The sequence below is a fragment of the Mytilus californianus genome, unplaced genomic scaffold (assembly GCF_021869535.1).
Source record: "Mytilus californianus isolate M0D057914Y unplaced genomic scaffold, xbMytCali1.0.p SCAF_11, whole genome shotgun sequence".
Lineage (NCBI taxonomy): Eukaryota > Metazoa > Mollusca > Bivalvia > Mytilida > Mytilidae > Mytilus > Mytilus californianus.
In genome coordinates, this window is record NW_026262593.1 from 42,467,796 (window position 1) to 42,487,495 (window position 19,700).

The 19,700-nt window shown below is 31.6% G+C and overlaps 1 protein-coding gene and 1 long non-coding RNA gene across 2 annotated transcripts; both read right to left on the minus strand.

Annotated features, from left to right (window-relative positions):
* Positions 1-4,395: 4,395 nt before the first annotated feature.
* On the minus strand, positions 4,396-6,317 carry LOC127720127 (uncharacterized). Its single transcript, XR_007990632.1, has 2 exons — positions 6,127-6,317; positions 4,396-4,977 (listed from the first exon to the last, which is right to left on the minus strand). It is a non-coding gene; the product is annotated as an uncharacterized LOC127720127 (long non-coding RNA).
* Positions 6,318-10,189: 3,872 nt separating this feature from the next.
* On the minus strand, positions 10,190-18,367 carry LOC127720124 (uncharacterized). Its single transcript, XM_052226553.1, has 3 exons — positions 18,022-18,367; positions 16,652-16,864; positions 10,190-11,240 (listed from the first exon to the last, which is right to left on the minus strand). Exons 1-3 carry the CDS (start codon positions 18,335-18,337, stop codon positions 11,008-11,010), a joined length of 762 nt encoding a protein of 253 aa, XP_052082513.1. The 5' UTR covers positions 18,338-18,367; the 3' UTR covers positions 10,190-11,007.
* Between the last annotated feature and the right edge of the window lie 1,333 nt (positions 18,368-19,700).

The window sequence follows — 19,700 nt, forward strand, 5'->3', positions numbered from 1 at the left end:
ACGAATGTACGTGTTACGTACTACAGTATTATCAAACTGGTTAAATGCATTGGTTTCGTGCTTTGAAAAGTACTTTATTTGAACCTTTTCATTGTTTTTAAACGTAATTGCACTGACTAATAACATTTTAAGCCATTGAAATTTTGTTTAATCGCTCGATCAAAATCTGTACCGCACTCAAAAAACCCGGACTACTCTCGAAAAAAGACGGACATATAAAAATGAATTTATTCAAAATATGTCCTTCTCAATGCAATAACAAGAATTTATATAAAGTGTCTGTATATCTAAGGATATATAGATTCCAAATATACATTTCCTTTGACATTTGCATTGGTACTTGTATAAAAATAGCTTTATTCTATATTTTGGAATAAAAGCATTGTAAAGCTAAATTAAACATTTAGAATCCAAAATAATGTATATATAGGGGTGGTGATTTATTTTTATCACCAATACAAACTTACCTTTTATGATCTTGTATATTAAGTTTACGCATCTATTTCACATCTTACATAAAAAAAAAGCCTGTTTGTTTACATTTTTTATCTTATTCACTCGTAAAAAAAGTGGCCACTCTCGAGAACAAAAAACGATCCCAGCCGGACACTATGCCTACCGGAATAATTCACATGTCATGACTGTGTAGTTATTGATTTTTCTTCCATTATTTGGAGTTCAAAGGGAAAATAGAAAATCAAAAAGTAGCTTATTATACATTCCGTCTAATTTAATTTTTTCATATATTGATACATAGATATTAAGAAGCTCATCAATTTATGAACAGTTCTATTTATAACACATCGTTCCAAATTAGAGTTATGAATAGTTAATTGCATGTTTATTGTCTTTATTAGCTATTATTGCCGAAGTTGATATTGAAAACATAACTCATTATTCTTTTGACCGCGAAAAATTGAAGAAGATTTGAATAAACTATAACAACAGTCTACAAAACATACACACCAAAAACTAGATTAAGTCACACGAACCAAACCAAAACCCGGGGTAGACTCAAATGCTCCAGAAAATATAAGGAAAAGGTATAGTCCTTGAAGTCATGTTGTCACAGGAATCCTTCACATTGTTTCAAAACTAAAAGGTTACTCATTTTTAAAGAAGGCCCGAAATAATGTCTGACTTATCTTTTTAAAATAAATTAAAAGGAACGTCGCAAATTACCCGCGACATACCTTTCCCCTGACTGCAAGTTTTGGTGCACATGAGGCCAAGCTAATAAGAAATCATTGTATTCTTTCTTTAAAAGAATGTATGATTCTTTTTGAAAAAATCGCAATAAACATATCGAAGTACAAATTCGCTCTAATAAAACGACGTTTAGGCCCAAGGTATGAACAAACAAAAAAACAGAATTATTTTTTAAAGTTTGCCAAAATGTAGTGTTATCAAATTAAAAGTACATGTTACGGAGCTTGTTTTCCAGCTACAGGTAGAGTAAAGAATCCTGAGTTACCTCCTCTTATAATTATTATTATCATTATTAAAACAAACAAAATCTCACCATTTGTTAATAATGTTTTTAAAAGATGACAATATGTTTGTTTTCTTGTAAATGAAACTTCATACAAATACATTTACATTTCTCTTTCAAAGTTTCCTCATTTTAGGCATATTTTATATGTTCACATAGCGAATGATGTATGTATAGGAGTAGACTCTTACCCTGTCGACGCGATAGGTCTCGCTCCTTAAGGAGTTCATGCAGTTCCCTCAGTTTTTGTTTATTACATTGATTTGTCTCCTTAATCGATTTATGATATTTGAACTTAGATTTACTACTCCCTCAAAATTTATATCAATCATATGAGATCCAAAGTGGTCGCAATGATTTTAGTCCCCAGAACAACCTTTCAAGTATTTCGATTATCTTGGAAAGCGTTTTATCTTTGTTCTTACTAACAAAGCAGCCAAAAACTTTTTTGTTAGTAGACGTAAGTACTACTAGGTAAATCTGAAACGATAATTCGAGTACATTTACAACTACAGCTTCTACTGAATTAACATCGCAGATGACCACGCTTCAACAACGACTGAACACAAGCTGTTACTGAATACCACGTGGTTCCGACTATAATTGGATACATTAATTCACAAGGTACTTCATCAAATGTTTTTTTTTTATATCTGCGATCAGTAAAAGCTCATACTGATTTGTGGTCTTACATCAGATAAAAAACGTATGTTAAAAATGGCATTTGCTATTTCTGGAGAGTGAAACAATGTTTAGAAGTCGTATATAAGCTACACTTCTTTAAAAATGAAGATATTTCCGCTGACAGCTCTTATGCTATACACAGTATACCACACTTTTACTCAAAGACATTTTCCTTTTAAATAAACTCGTCTTTAGATAAATCTGGGGTAACTATATTTCTAATAAAACGTATAAAAATGAATCTGCATATAATAAGCCGATAGATTCTCTGCAAAAACTTCTTTTTCTTCTTCTAAATATCCAAATGAAGTTGATCAACTTTGATAGTCACTGTTGTTCCTTTTAAGCCTTGGTATTAGAATAACTCATGGTATTATTCATAATATATCTGATATGACTTTTCCATTCTTTCAAAGTTGTGTAAAGTGATGTTAATTTGCTCCTTCCTATTTAATTTGGGGTGGGGGCTCAGTGGCTAAGTGGTCTTAGTAGTCGAACTACTGTATCACTAGCCTGTCAAGACTGATATTGTGAGTTCTTTAATTGTCAGTTTTCCTACCAAAAGTCGGCGGTTTTCTCCGGGCACTCCGGCCCACTTTTTTTTTCCTTTCTCAAGACTTCTACACCATAGTGATAAATATCATAAATTGGTCTAAAATTAGCTCTTCTGCAATATACAAAAAAGTATAAATAAAATACTGACCTCCAAGGCAAATTAAAAAAAGGAAAGTCCATTAAAACTGACAAAATCAAATGATATCAATCAACGAAACAAGTGAAAAACAAGTGCCATATTACTGACTTGGTACAAGGATTTTCCGAAGAAAATGATGAGTTAATCATGGTTTCATAGGTAGCTTAACCTCAAACATTTACAAATGATTATATCATATATCATAAAATTGAGAATGGAAATGGGGATTGTGTCAAAGAGACAACAACTCGACCATAGAGCAGACAACAACCGAAGGCCACCAATGGGTCTTCAATGCAGCGAGAAACTCCCGCACCCGGAGGCGTCCTTCAGCTGGCCCCTAAACAAATATGTATATATATATATGTATCAAGCTCTATTTCAACCGAGTCTAAACACTTTGTGAATAATTTATCAGAAACGTGCATAGATATGCAATCAACACCAGATTTCCTTACATACAAAAAAAAAAAAAAAACGTCAAAAATTAGGTAACAACAACAACTGGCAAGCCTCCTGACATTGAAGATGTACATATAAAACATATTTCACATAAAACATAATTTTTATTAAAGTATGCATGCAAATGACATCGAAGAGAGAGAGAGAGCAAAATATAAAACGATTCCTAAGGGAATGGCATGATATTAAATTAAAGATTTCATAATAGTTTTACACAATATCCATAAAATCAAATTTTTATTCAGCACTGAAAATGTTGTAAAAACAGTTTGGACACAGTATCACATATTTCGCATGTTTTTGCAAAAGTTTGGTATTGAAAGAATTGAAAGACACACTTAATCAATAGCAGTTGATTTGCTTGCATCTGAAAAGCAAAGAAAGCTCTACTTCCAATATATTTTTTGCTTTGGTTTAGAACGTCCTACTGTTTTGCAACAATTACTCATTTTCACAACATTCGAACATTATACTTTTGACCATCTTTAGACATTTGGGTTCCATGTTCAGAAATATTAAATAATGTTGTTTGTACTTCAAAAGTGCACAAATGAAATAGTCATACAAAGAAACTGAGTAAAGATTGGATAATTCTTGAAAATGTTTGGATGCAAAGTAAAATTTTGGAGAAAAGCCCCTACCAAGCTGTCCGTGATCTTCAGTAACGGTATGGTGCGCTTGGATTTTTCCTGGAAGTCATACGACTAGACATCATGCAATATTATTTTATATAATATTTTATCCATCATTGATATCTTTAAATATTCGGTAACGAATAGGTCTCAAAATATGGAATTTTAACCATAGGGAAATTTTTTGACAGAAGATTGGACCATATATTAAAATATATGCTTTCATCCTGTTTTTGTGTTGATAGGCAGAGAATCTATATGATTTTATTTTATTATCTTCTTATTTCATTTAAGTTTCCTATAGAATTTTTATTTACCATAGCGATAAGGATATGTGTAATGATTGACAGCTATCCACCATATACCTGATGGTGTGGATGAAAGCAACAACAGGTAACCGTACGACATTAAGCAATGAACAAAACTCAGCGTACTTAAGCTCTTTTTATTGCATTTAAATAATTTAACAATTTGTTTTAATGTTTTTTTTCTAATACAAAAAGTGAATCTTATGGAAGATGAACATTGGCTTAGTAACTCCCTTGTGAGTAACAACCAAATAGCAATAAAATTAGATAGTATAACGAATCAGTAGAATCCTTACAGTGGAAATAGCATGTGCCGATGGAATATTAAATGACTAATTAATCAAATGCATTTACATAAATTACAAAATTATACAAGTAAAAGGACATGTTTTACATGAGACTTGAAAATTGTCACTCATCTGTATCTTTCAAATTTAGCAATACCTTCCTCCTCCTGTTTTAGTTTTATTCACTTTTCACAAATATAAGCGCACTGAACATCTAATCGTTGCTGTTGAATATTATGCCATAGATAATTGTAGTTCTTGAGCATCATTAAATAATGTTTATACCAAGTATTGTCCGGCTGTGATGAAGCTGTGTTCCAGTTGAAATACGTCATGTTCGTTTCGTTATCGAATCTGTAGGTCTTAATGGTATTGTCATTATTTCCCTGAATGCAGACCCTATCAGATACATCATTAACTAGAAAATAAATGAATAAAATTGAATTAATACAAGCCAATAGCACTTTAACTGTTTAATGTCAATGGAAAAGAGATTGTTTCAACTTTTACCATCCAAGTTATTATTATATACAATGTTTATATCCTTTACGACGTAGTCTATTCCACTGAACTAATACTTACAGTTTCGATATTCTATAAACTGACTCTTTTTACTGTAATTTGCACATATTCCTATGTATATACACTATTATATGATGATAGGACTAACTTGGACAACAGAAATTGATTCAACCAAATAGAATGACTGTTCAGATCATGTATTAATTTGCAGTTCATTTAATCATCAATTTTGTTATTTGATGTCAGATGAAATACAAGAATACTGGAGGCAAAAAACGTAGATCACAGGCTCAATCGGGGAATATTAATTACATATAAGAATACATTCGTGACAATATTTTCTACAATATGTGAAATCAAAGGACTGTAAATTCTTCATGGTAAATAACTTCAGGGCAATTCAGTAATCCGGTGACCTTTTTTTTTTTGGTAATTCATTAGAAGGAGAAGGAGAACTAAAATTGAAATCAAGGTGCGGCGTTCTCTACCATAACAGCAAATATGCTTATTTCAATTTTAACTTTATAGTTTTTGATGAAAACTGCAATGAACTTTTCATTTTTTATTCACAAAACCTTAGATAGATTAAATATAAAGATGTAAATATGAGCCTCCTCATGGGGTTTTTGATTATGCGATTACTTAGACACCCCCATGAGGGGCCTCAAATATAGGTAACAAGAGTCTACCTTTGTTCAAATCTCATAAATCGATTAAAAAGACAAAACAAGGTGACAAAACAAAATTGAGGGAACTGCATGAACTCAAAAATTAGCGAGACTGTTTGCGTAATAGGGTAAGTATATGCATTTCATTAAAAAGGTTTTTGAAGCTAGAAATAGTTTGGTACAACCATATAAAAACATTATTTAACATGACAGAAAAAAACTACCCAGGCCAAAAAGGGAAGACTAAACAAAAGCAAAACGAAAAACAAACGAAAACACAAACAGCATTCAACTACTTGGAAAATTTACCAGAATCTTGGAATCGAAGAAGACAAAAAAAAAAAACTGAACAATTCTTTCAGGTATTTTTTACTTACCCAGTATCTGCTGAACAAACATTTGCTTGGTTGCTGAATCTATTCGAATGAGATCACTATCCATATCTAAACACAGTTGTTTAATGTCGCCAAAATCCACATTCACAGGCGAACCAATGAAATAACACATATCAGCATTAGTATTGTATAGAAATCCAGGACTGGAAACGCATTGTACCAGTAGACTAATATCATCTAAAATCATAATTCAGAGTCTGTATTAGTGTCAAGGAAACCAATTTAGATTTATAAGACATAATTGGCACATTGTATAACATAACATGATGCTCATTCATATTTTTAAATAATGTATTACAGTCTTTCATTTACTGTTAAAAGGTTTAACTATGTATGGTTGTTCATGAAATATCCATCATAAAAAGAAATGTGCATATGTAAATATGTACAATACCAAAGATAATGAATACATTCCTTTAGAATTATCCAAAATAAGTTTGTCCATTGTGAACAACTTTCAGTGTTTCGACATCTTTTACTTAATCTCGATATTCATCAAATACGCATCGCTTTATTTTGAATAAAATGTTTTTCTTGCGATCCTGAGCGGCTTTTAAATTGAAGAAAAATGAAGAGAATATACCAAAATGAAAAAAACACACACGTAAAAGTGAAATAGATAATACCATGAATAAAAGATAAAACAGTAAAAAAATAGTACATACCTTCTGCTCTTTCATAATATTTCCAACCAGCTGACGTCACAAGATTGACCTCTACACCTTGAATTGACAACTCAAGAATATTAAGACTATGAAGTATGCATTGTTTTGTCTGGTAGTGGTAAAACAATGATCTACAATTTGTACGCAACAAACATCTGTTTGTGCATCGAATCAAAGATTGTTTGTCATTAAACTGCACAAGTTTCAAGTATAGGGACAACTGGTCAATCAAATTGTAATTTACAGTCATATCAATGGTTTTGATGTTTTCTGACAGACAGCGGTGTCTTAGATACAATATGTAACTGTGTAATACCATATAAACTCCAAACTTTTTCAAAATACTCATGTCCTTTTTGTTTAAGAACACAGGATATACAAGTCTTACTACGTTAGGCTTTTTATAATTATTTATAATCAAGTAAATGTACAGCGGTGGTAATTTTTAGGAAAATTAGTTCGTTTCAGGTAAAGACAATCTAAATAAATTCAGATCTTTTGTGTCTCGATTACTTGTTGAAGAATGAGAAAATGACAGTTTGTATTACAATTCAAATGGTAAAAACAATAGAAATCAAACAGGACTTGATGTTTAATGATGAAACAACTTTTAACAGTTTCAAAGAATTTTTGAACAGAGGATGAAAAACAAAACAGTTTTAATGGAAACTGAATAATCATTGAAATTAGAATAAAAATCTTTCATAAGTCAAAATTTTACAAAAATAATTTCGTATCTCTTCTACAACAATCAGCCCACATTTCAAACGATTGAAAACTTGATTAATCATAGTGCAAAAATATATAGAAAAAAAAACCATAAGTAAATTAACAAATGCAAATTGAACCATATTCTGTATAGAATAGTGTTTAACTATAAGCGGATCTTTATTGACAAGTCATAAACCATTACTTTGTTATGACACATTAAAATTCTGTATAATTGATCTAATTCTAAACATTGCATAGAGCAGTTTATGTGACGATGGTGCTTAAATATTCCAACGATTAGCACGGTTTTTCTCAACATTGTGTCAATCAATTTCCATGAGTTGAGGAAAGACAAAAACTTTACACGTACTTGAGGTGAATGCTCTTATATTGAAACAGTCATGGGGTATTAATTCTTTAGATAACTTATTGTATCTAATCTACTAAACCATTCTTAGGGCATATCAATAACATACTACAATCTGTATATATATAGTTCGATAGCCGAACAAGACTAGAAGTAGTCTCATATTCATACCTAAATTTAAAAAGGTGGATTCAGATGCCTAAAGTCAAGTACTAATCTTGGTTTATTTTTTTAATGTTACCGTTAGTGGATTCACTACAGTTGGTTTGAATAAATACATCTTTTCTCAAAAAGTTTGTTAATTTTTTCAACAACGAAACAAGCATTGCTTACAGAAGATCTTTTATTCTTGAAATGTTTTACCTGTGGTTCAGGTTTAAACGGTAACTTTTAACTGTTTTCAATAACATCAACAGATTGTGTATTAGTAGTAATAGCTCTCCATTCAATCAATTTTGATCTTAATTTACCTATTGGTGAAACAGGTATTTTAACTTCTAGTACAAAAGTGGCCATCTAATCAGTAACAATTGGTTTCAATTGAGTACATTCTTTAGTGTGATTTTCTTTCACTTTTTGTTTACCTTTGCACCTAACGAAGTATCAGATTTATCAATAAAATTCCTTTATATTTCTTCACAAAGAATTACTTCATAATTTGTAAAAATACATGTATATATTTACCTTGTCTTTCTTGTCGGGACAATCTTCTGTCCAGTGACCTTGTATACCACAATTAAAACATTTCCTAGTTCTCCAGGTAGGCTGGTTTTTCTCTTTTATGTTTATCTTGGACTTTTTCAGTTTGTCGGATTTGTTCTTGCGTTCGCTCTATTCTGCGCTCTCGCTATCCTCTTTTCGTCTTCTGAATCGTCAGCAATTAGATTCGTAGTGTACTCTTTAACCACCTTCCGACCTAATGAATCAGCGAGTTTTATAAGCTTTTGGTCTCTCTCTTACCATGTTCATACCTTAAACAATCTTTTGTAGCATTATCAAAAAATTTCGCTCAATCCCCTGGTATTGACTGTCTTGAACTTGCGGTGATGCGAGAGTTTTTGTTGAAGAGTTCGGTGTAACTTTGAGATGACAAATAGCAAAAGACTATTGTTCCTATGCTTTTTGTGTGCGTTGTAGTTTTGTGTTATGAAATCGATAACCATATCCCTTTTCTCATCAGAAATTAAAATTGTAACCAAAAGAAAAACGAAAACCAATAGCCAATTTCAACACTACATAACCATAACAGAACACAAAAAAAATCTAAATATTTGAGCAAAAAGACCAAATACCGAGAATGAGCAAAGTTGCAATATGTTGCATTCCGGTGATCTGTTGCATTAGGAGATAGTCATTTCAACATAAAGTAGGAAGGAAATGGGACTACGACCAATGAAAAATATCAGTCTACTCTAGAGACAGCAAGGGTATGCCAAATCTGGCTTAGGCAATCTATTACTGGAGGTAGTAAAAACTCAGTGTTTAGAAAGATTTTTATATATTGTTGAACAGTTTATTTACAAAACATAATTGTGTCAATAATACTATAGAATAGACAAAAATACTGTAGCAAAACAACATACAGCTCTACACTTTTTATGTTCTGAAAGATTAATACATACGTCATATGGTTAACGATCAAACTTATTGTTGTATATGAACGAACATGGTAAATAAAATATGGTTATTTCAGTCCCTGAACAAATATGGTATATATTTCCTTCCCTCGGAATGAGTTTTCGTTTTCTCAGAAACACTTTTTTTTACATTGAAACATTTTTCAGATAGTGTTGCAAGTTTCATTCCAGGATATATCGAACGACAAAGATATTCGTTTTGTGCAATAAATATAACTTTCTAATAATATCATCTGTATAACGAACATTACTTTTCATTATTCAGAATCTTTCTCCTTATCATTCCATTGTTTGTTGTGTGTTAATCTTTAAAATGTCCACGTTGTTGAAGATATTTAGATGGCTGTTGTAATACTGTTAGAAGTATTGGTTCGCAGAGAAATATGGGTTTTTTGGTGACATCGCTTATACAATTTTGTAAATTGACTGTCTGTGGAATAGATACTTTGAATCGCCAACATATTGGAGGCCTATATGGTTTTTGAAAAATATATGGTATCGAAGGACTCTATAAACCAGCAGAAATTAATTAATGTCTGATGGACAAAACATAGCTTTCCCAGTTAAGGTAAAAAATTAAGTTCTGGTCAACAATATTATTTAATCGAGTGAGATAAACTTTTCTTTTAGAAGAATGTAGAATTGATGCATATAAACTATTTATTATATATCTTAATACTAGTAACAAATGTTAAATGATAAAAATGTTTCAACCAGATTAACGATAAAATACAAGAAAAAATGTTCACATGATGATATATTTTACATAAGGTTCTTCTTGAAGACTCACCAGTGGCGCTCGAAAAAAAATGATCGGAAGGAAAAATCGAATTTAAAGTTGAGAACCATAAAAAAAAAACGAAAATTCCGAAAAGTTGAGCCAAATACGTAAGGTAATTTATGTCTGACGGTAGAAAAACCTTAGTGTTTCGAATAATTCATTGTTTTATATAGGTAACATGAAATAAAAATAGCAATATCAGTGACTACTGGGCTGGTGAAAACTTCTGGGACGAAACGTCCAACAGGAGGCTGTGGGTTGAGAGTACAGTTTAACTCTAAGCATCGATGAGTTATATGTTTCAAATGCCATTAAAACATAACATTGCTAATTCCAGTAATTCTTAACATTTATTTTGTTCTCTAATCGTAAACTGCTTAAACTGCAATTTTCTTTAAATGCTTTAATAACTAGATGTCCATACCTTTCCAAAAACTATCTAACATATGGAAAAACGAGTGCAAAATTTTTGTTAAATTGAAAGTCTGCCATTTAACCAACGTGTATTAGTCAATCCTTAAATACATAACATATTTTCATAGAATATTTACTAGTAATTATTTCTTCTTTATAATGACTATATTGATGACTCAGCAAATTCAGCAAATACATGGCCAGGTGAAATCAAACTAGTTTTTTTAACAAGCTATCAAAAACCACTGATAAGAAGTCTTTCAATTTTAGTTGTGGTGCTCTTTTATTTCATTTTTCACATATGTATGTGCATTGACGGTCTAGCTTTTCCTCTGCCATATCATGCCATAGATAGTTGAATTTTTTTACCATTACTATATACTCCCAGGAAGGGTCGTCTGGTTGTCCAAGACGTGTGTTCCAGTTAAAGTATGTCATGTCAGTGCCATCATCGAATTTGTAGCTACCACTGTCATTGTCTCTGTTTCCATGGATACACACCCAGTCGCCTGGGTCTGCAGCTATAGAACAAAAAAGAATGTTAGTAAGCTTAAAAGAGGTAACCCTGGGTTAAGATAAACAACTCATTAAATCCGTATTAGCACCAGGTTTTAAATATGCTAGATAGTTTTGGGATAGGTATGAAAATCTAGTTTTAAAATTATGAATGTAACTTACCGAATAAGACATATGACCGTGTTTTAACTTACATAAGGTAGCACTCCACAGTTAGAAAATAAAATTAAAATTGAACCACAAAATGTTTTATCATCTTCTATTTCTGGCTTTCTAATACATTAACCTAACTGTTTATGTTATACATGTGCATATGTATGTAATCAGTATCTTCCAAAGCTTTGATTTTCAAAAGTTAAAAGGGTTAGATATAATTCCTTTTTTGTGTATCCATGGCAACATTCTGCATTTATTTACCATAAAATATTGCAAAAAGGGGGGTGAAAATGTCACATATCCCCCCAAAATTTGGATCAAACTAGAATTTCAATGCCTTTGAGTGATACCTTTTCAGAAACTGTTGACATTAATCTTCCTAATGATCAAATAAAAAATCGGTGTCTTTCGCCTCATTTTTTCGTAAAATTTAATCACAAAGTTCGTGCGACAAAAAGTTGGAAAAAAACATTACAATAATTGCCGGACCAATGTTTGGTATGGATATGCAAATACGGACTGTCATACAGAAAACAGCCCATATTACATACATAACATAATCTTGATGTTCATATAAACCCACTATGAAGGCTATTTTAATCTTCAGGTATCCAAAAATGAATTTTATTGCACACTACCTCTCATATTTGAAAAATCCACAGGGGCTAAAATGCGAAACTACACACCTAACTGTGGAGTGCTACCTTAAAATGAATTTTTTTTTCCCCTGCCTCAATTTTTTATTATATTTTCTGTGTTCTACTAGCTGTTACGATTAAAATGGTACCTTAGTTTTTTAAAATTGGTTCAGTAATAAAGATTTTATGAAGGTTAGCAGTTGATGTTGAAACGCGACAAAAAGTGATTTAAAAAAAAATGCTTGATCATAGTGAAAACCCCCAAGTCTGTCTCATTTTTGGAGTAAATTTCTAAAACTTTTCCCTTTTTTCTGTTTAAAATCATAAAATTACCTTAGAAGAGGAAAAATTGTACATTTTTTAGGTACTTGAAAGCACTTATAGGTCAATTTTGCTGTAAATAGCATACCAAACCTTAGTTTAGAAACTCTCAAGCAGGGTATAAATTTCTAACAGTTCTGGCATCAGTAAATTTAATTTATGCCAAATTATAATATAAAATCCTGCTAAAAATGTTTATTTAACTTATTCGCATTCAAAAATATAAAGGGATACGTTCTGAGGCTATCAAATTAAGTGCAATCTTTGGTTACAAAGGCGAAGCTAATGGAGTACAAATTTAAGACCGCAACATGTCTTAGTGTCAAAATGTGTATATTTGGTTGCTAAGGACAGTAAACAATAAAATTAACATGTATTGTAATCCTAGCAGATTTTTCCCCTTCAGAACTAAAATAAGAACCTAAATGACTAAAGATTTATGGTAAAATTTGTCTTAAAAAGTGCATTTCTGTGCTTTCTGATGTGCCTTAAAATGAATTTTTTTCCCCCTGCCTCAATTTTTACTATATTTTCTGTGTTGTATTAGTTGTACGATTAAAATGATACCTTAGTTTTTAAAATTGGTTCAGTAATAAAGATTTTATGAAGGTTAGCAGTTGATGTTGAAACGCGACAAAAAGTGATTTAAAAAAAAATGCTTGATCATAGTGAAAAACCCCCAAGTCTGTCTCATTTTTGGAGTAAATTTCTAAAACTTTTCCCTTTTTTCTGTTTAAAATCATAAAATTACCTTAGAAGAGGAAAAATTGTACATTTTTTAGGTACTTGAAAAGCACTTATAGGTCAATTTTGCTGTAAATAGCATACCAAACCTTGGTTTAGAAACTCTCAAGCAGGGTATAAATTTCTAACAGTTCTGGCATCAGTAAATTTAATTTATGCCAAATTATAATATAAAATCCTGCTAAAAATGTTTATTTAACTTATTCGCATTCAAAAATATAAAGCGATACATTCTGAGGCTATCAAATAAAGTGCAATCTTTGGTTACAAGGGCGAAGCTAATGGAGTTCAAATTTTAGACCGCGACATGTCTTAGTGTCAAAATGTGTATATTTGGTTGCTACGGACAGTAAACAATAAAATTAACATGTATTGCAATCCTAGTAGATTTTTCCCCTTCAGAACTAAAATAAGAACCTAAATGACTAAAGATTTATGGTAAAATTTGTCTTAAAAAGTGCATTTCTGTGCTTTCTGATGTGCCATAATTATGGTAGCACTCCACAGTTAGAAATAAAATTAAAATTGAACCACAAAATGTTTTATCATCTTCTATTTCTGGCTTTCTAATACATTAACCTAATTGTTTATGTTATACATGTGCATATGTATGTAATCAGTATCTTCCAAAGATTTGATTTTCAAAAGTTAAAAGGGTGAAATATAATTCCTTTTATGTGTATCCATGGCAACATTCTGCATTTATTTACCATAAAATATTGCAAAAGGGGGGGTGAAAATGTCACATATCCCCCCAAAATTTGGATCAAACTAGAATTTCAATGCCTTTGAGTGATACCTTTTCAGAAACTGTTGACATTAATCTTCCTAATGATCAAATAAAAAATCGGTGTCTTTCGCCTCATTTTTTCGTAAAATTTAATCACAAAGTTCGTGCGACAAAAAGTTGGAAAAAAACATTACAATAATTGCCGGACCAATGTTTGGTATGGATATGCAAATACGGACTGTCATACAGAAAACAGCCCATATTACATACATAACATAATCTTGATGTTCATATAAACCCACTATGAAGGCTATTTTAATCTTCAGTTATCCAAAAATGAATTTTATTGCACACTAGCTCTCATATTTGAAAAATCCACAGGGGCCAAAATGCGAAACTACACACCTAACTGTGGAGTGCTACCTAAGCAACTCGACGGGTGCCACATATGGAGAATGATCTGTTTACCTTACCGGAACACCTGAGAACACCCACCCCCCCCCCCCCCCTGTTTGGTGGTGTTTGTGTTGCTCAGTCTTTATTTTTCTATGTTGTGTTTTGTAAACTGTTTTTGACTTTTGGTCGTTTTTTGTTTTTTGCCTTGACGTTGTCAGTTTGTTTTCGACTTATGAGTTTGACTGTTCCTTAAGTATCTTTCGCCTTTCTCTTATTGCTTTTGAAATGGTGAAAAATCATCAATGTTTATAAGCACTCCTGTGAAACAGAATTATGATAATCTGTGTTACCCAAAAGCTAGGAATATATTTATGAAAACGTTTAACACAGAGTGTGTGTGATAAGTTATCCCAGTTAAGTTTTTCGTGATTATGTCAGTTTCTCAGATACTCTGAGTAAAATGTCAACTATGTTTTAAAGTGTTCATGTTACACCACTTACCACTTAATTTCATACTAAAACAACATTATAAAATCAATAACAACTATACCATCATAATCAATTAATAATCACCAATAATTTCTTTGTGATACATTGTAAGTTGAAGTTTATTATAGTTTTTCTAATAGTTATTATTATCATTTTGTTATCTTTATCATTTTTGTTATCATTATCATTTTCGTTATTTTTTACACATTTGTTATTAAATAACAAAGTAGTTACTTCAGGTGTCAACAGAGCTTGACAATTAAAATTCATCGTCAATTGCTTTTTAACCAGAGTTATAGTTTTAATTTTTAGAGACACTTAGAATGTTTGACAACCATGACAAATATGTTGTTATTCTCGCCGATGACTTCACAAACAACATAGTTTGTGTATGTAAATCACATAACATAACTGTTGGATAAAGGAATCAGGTATTGACAATTTACTAGGAAACACAACATATAGATTAACAACGCTAACAACGCTTACAAAGAACTAAATCTTCCTTCATTGTATTGGTTACTTTACACACAACGTTATATTGCTGGGTCTGCCTAGTTGTACACGAAAACTCTTTTCAAACTTACTGGGGGAAGATAGCCCCTAGTATGCACTCCTGTGTTGACATGATTTATCATTGATATGGTCATAATTATAAATTAACTGTTTACAAAACTTTACATTTTTGAAATACTAAGGCTTTTCTACCTCAGGAATAAATTTACTTTTGCTATATTTGGCAAAACTTTTAGAAAATTTTTGTCTTCAATGCTCTTCAACTTCGTACTTTATTTGACTTTTTTTTTTAACTTTTGTTGATTCAAGCGTCACTGGTGAGTCTTTTGTAGACCAAACGCTCGTCTGGCGCAAATACAAAATTTCAATCCTGGTATCTATGATGAGTTTATTTATAAATTGTAATTCTTTACAAAAGTATTTGTGTATCATTATAGTCAGGTTTTGGACAAGACGATTTGTCAATCAGATATTAATAATGTAAGTTTTGCAAAATCAGTTGTCAGGACAACATTCCCTTTAACTTATTTGCGACTTAGCTGGGACGATTAGAGCTTGACACATTGTAAAAATACGTTTCATTTGTTGAAGATTGTAATGTTGCCCTCTCGATCTCGTATTGCTACATGTGTCAAAGGGTTGCTGTCTCAGGGATATTAACCCAACATCTTATTCTTTTCATATACAAATCGTATTATATCTTTAAATGAATACTTCTTGTCTCTTTTTTGGTTTGTAATTTCGTAAATGGTTAGAACTTTGGAGGAAAAATAACATTATCTTATAGAAATATTCACCAAGCTATATAATAAACCCAACAATGCATGTCTCCGGGTGCGGGAATTTCTCGCTGCATTGAAGACCTGTTGGTGACCTTCTGCTGTTGTCTGTTCTATGGTCGGGTTGTTGTCTCTTTGACACATTCCCCATTTCCATTCTCAATTTTATTCTTTGGTAAATTTGATTTTTGACATAATTACCTATTATTTCTGTTTGTTGTGCTAACACATTATTGCCAATATGATTGAATTCTATATGACTGTCATACAAGTGAGAGGTTTAGCTAGCGATAAAACCAGGTTAAATCCACAATTTTCTACACAAGGAAATGCCTGTACCAAATCAGGAATATGACAGTTGTTTTCCATTCCTTTGATATGTTTGAGCTTTTGATTATACCATTTGATTAGGGACTTTCCGTTTTGAATATTCCATGGAGTTCGGTTTTTTTGTTATTTTACTTTTTGGTATTGGATGACAGTATTTTTAATATATATAAATATGCGAAACTAATTCGTACGTAATAGAGGCGTGCTGACTCAAAGTTTTGTAAAAAAAAAATAAAAGACCACATTTACGACTTATGATCTGTTCGTGTATAGTTTGGAAAATGTTGCTGAAATTTAACATGACAAGTAAAGCTTACCAAGTAATTGTTGTACGAACGCTTGCTTTTCTTGTGAATCTATTCTGATGAGCTCACTGTCCATATTTGAACACACCGTGTCTATGACGTCAAAATCTACAGCCAGTGGTGATCCAATGAAGTAACACATATTTTCACCTGCATTGTAAATGAAGCCAGATGTTGCAGTGCATTTATCTTCAGGACTAGGACTGGGACTAGTGATGGGACTTTCTGTAAATATATAATTATTGTGAAACGTCTGGCATAAGAAATGATAAATTATCAATTAAAATACTAGTAGCCAAAAATGCAAAATATTCAATTTTGACCGTTCCTCTGCTATAGAAAGTCGTTTCATACCAATAAAGTAGTGAATACCAATCGTTATATAGATTTATCAAATATATTAATTTTGTTTCAGTTTAAACATGTAATATTTACGATAAAACTGTACTTAAAGAAAGGTTTTCATTAGACGGTTCATCATAGGTTCTCTTTTATATAAAGTATCTACTGTTTTATAGCCTGTTGATCACTAAGTCTTGATATATAGAGGCAACAGTAGTATACCGCTGTTCAATAGTCATACATCGATTAAGCGAAAACAAATCCGGGTAACAAACTAAAACCGAGGGAAACACATCAACGATAAATGGAAAACAACGGAACAACAGAAACACTGAACTGCACCAAAAACAAACGGCAACATAATAGAAACGGACTCTTTGATAACAACTGCCATATTCCTGATTTGGTACAGGACATTTTAGGACAAAATGGTGGATTGAACCTGGTTATATGGCTAGACAAACCTCCTGCTTATATGGCAATGTTAAAAATACCGCTAAAATGACAACATTACGTGACAGGAATATATATATATCATTTGCTTAGGTTTTGATAAAAGTGTCGTTTACTGTTGTTGCAGCTTCTGCTGTTGTTGTCTTTTAGTCATAAATACAAATTGTTTTGTTTTTACATTATCAGTTGAACCGATTAATTTTATTTCTATCCAAACGTCCTTAATCCATGGATGTACAACTACAATACACCGATTGACAGAACACGGGGAAAAGAATACAAAGACTTGTAAGCAATAGATACCAATGAAAATGTATAAGCAATAAACAGTCTTTAGCAACCAGCTGTGATATTAGACGCTCCTGAGTAAGATTATTCATTAAAATTCAATTTCCCTGATTTCTTATGTTCACGTCGACTCAATCATTCCTTGCCAAATCTTTTTATCAAAAGGTCAAGTTTTCTACGATTCCACAATCTGAGTTGAAATTGAAAATCTTAACTGTTCTATCATTTCTTAGTATAACTAAAATTAATGAAACGTAAACATTTGTAAGCAACAGTTGCAAAATTTCCTTTTTTTTTACCTTCAAACACTTTGTAGTATTTCCAACCTGTTGAAGAGACGAGATTTGCCGACGACTCTTCGATATCTAGACTGTGTAATATACACTGATGTAATTCTTTCTGGTAAAACATTGACCTGCAGTTGGCAGTCAGCAGGCATATGTTGGTACATCGAACTAAACTATTTGACTCCATATTTCCTAAGTTGTTATATTCGGAAAACTGGTCTCTCAAGTTTAAATTTTCTGACATTTCGATTGTTTCTATGTTTCCCGACAGAGAAGAAAATCTCACGAAAAATAACAAACTGATAGGCACAAATGTATTGTTCGCCATTACAACAACATAAATGAAATGTCGTGCAACAGTTTATAATGGATTAGCTATTTATAATGCTAGGAAAATTGAATATATACCATATTTAGTTTGTCATCTCCCAAGTTCCCACGAAATGTTATATGTTGCCGATTTAAGAATCAAAATAAATCATACAAACATTGATCACGTAAATGAGGTTTGAAAAAAACCTTGAGTTATTGAACAGCAAGAAGTTTAATTATAAAACATAAAAGATTTCAGGCATTAGTCCAGTAGTTGCAAATTATAAAGTCATTAAATTAAAATAAACATCATTCATCTGTCAAAGTATAAATTTATTAACGACTATTTTCCACATGTTCTATTATATTGTCCATTTTTTTTTCTTCAAAAATACTTTAAGTTTTATGAATAGATATTTCATTGCTACCATTTAGTTTTTTTCTTTACTCGAGTGATTAAAAAAAAACATTTTTTTTTAAATGACAGAAAATTAATAAAATACAAAGAAAAGATGAAATCAATGCAGAATAGCTAGCTTTAGCAAATAAATACAAATGTATACTCGATGATAGAAAACTATTGATTGAAATACCTTTAAAACACTACTTCGAGTGCGGATAAATCATATCATAAAAAATCTCCTTTGTTTCGCGTTAAGGGGGTCAGGGCTATAACTTCTAAGTGTCGACAAGACCTTAAAATGAAACTAATTTGGTATATTTTTTTATGTTTTGCACTAAGTATAAGACGTTTGAAGCCCTAATGCCAATATGTAAGACAAAATTCAAACATTTAAATACTGATATTCGACAGTCTAATGTCATATTAACAAATGAAAGATGTAATTAGGAAGATTTTTAATAACTAGTATTTTTGAATATAACGGGTCAAAAACGTGGCTTGATCCTACCTTCTCCTTTATGTGGCAACTTTTCTATAGGCGATCTACAGCTTTCCAGAAAAGCTTCGGACGAATGAAATTAAAAACGTTGTGTTTTCATTTTGTACTTGTTGTATAGATACTGGTTAAATAATCAAGTGAGGCGGAGGATACCAAATGGATATTTAAAATCATGAGACCGTCAAAATGACAACGACATGAAAAAAAGACGCAAAACGACGAAAAGACAAACAACAGTTTACAAATCACAGAATAGAAAGACTTACGGTTCTACATCCTGTGGATACTTATAATTTTGGCATTGCGCAAGGTCATGGTTTTCTAAATATAAGAAGATGTGGTGTGAGTGCATGCCAATGAGACAACTCTCCATCCAAGTCAAAATTTATGAAAGTTAACCATTAAAGGACAAAGTACGGTCTTCAACACGGAGCCTTGGCTCACACCGAACAGCAAGCTATAAAGGGCCCCAAAAAT

What these genes read in the sequence shown, in the direction of transcription:
- LOC127720124 (XM_052226553.1), bottom strand. Translation starts at nt 18,337, where the DNA reads ATGGCGAACAATACATTTGTGCCTATCAGTTTGTTATTTTTCGTGAGA. An exon ending in ATACTACAAAGTGTTTGAAG is followed by an intron (nt 16,865 to 18,021) that starts GTAAAAAAAAAG and finishes ATATATTTACAG; the next exon opens with AAAGTCCCATCACTAGTCCC. An exon ending in GTTCGTACAACAATTACTTG is followed by an intron (nt 11,241 to 16,651) that starts GTAAGCTTTACT and finishes TTTGTTCTATAG; the next exon opens with CTGCAGACCCAGGCGACTGG.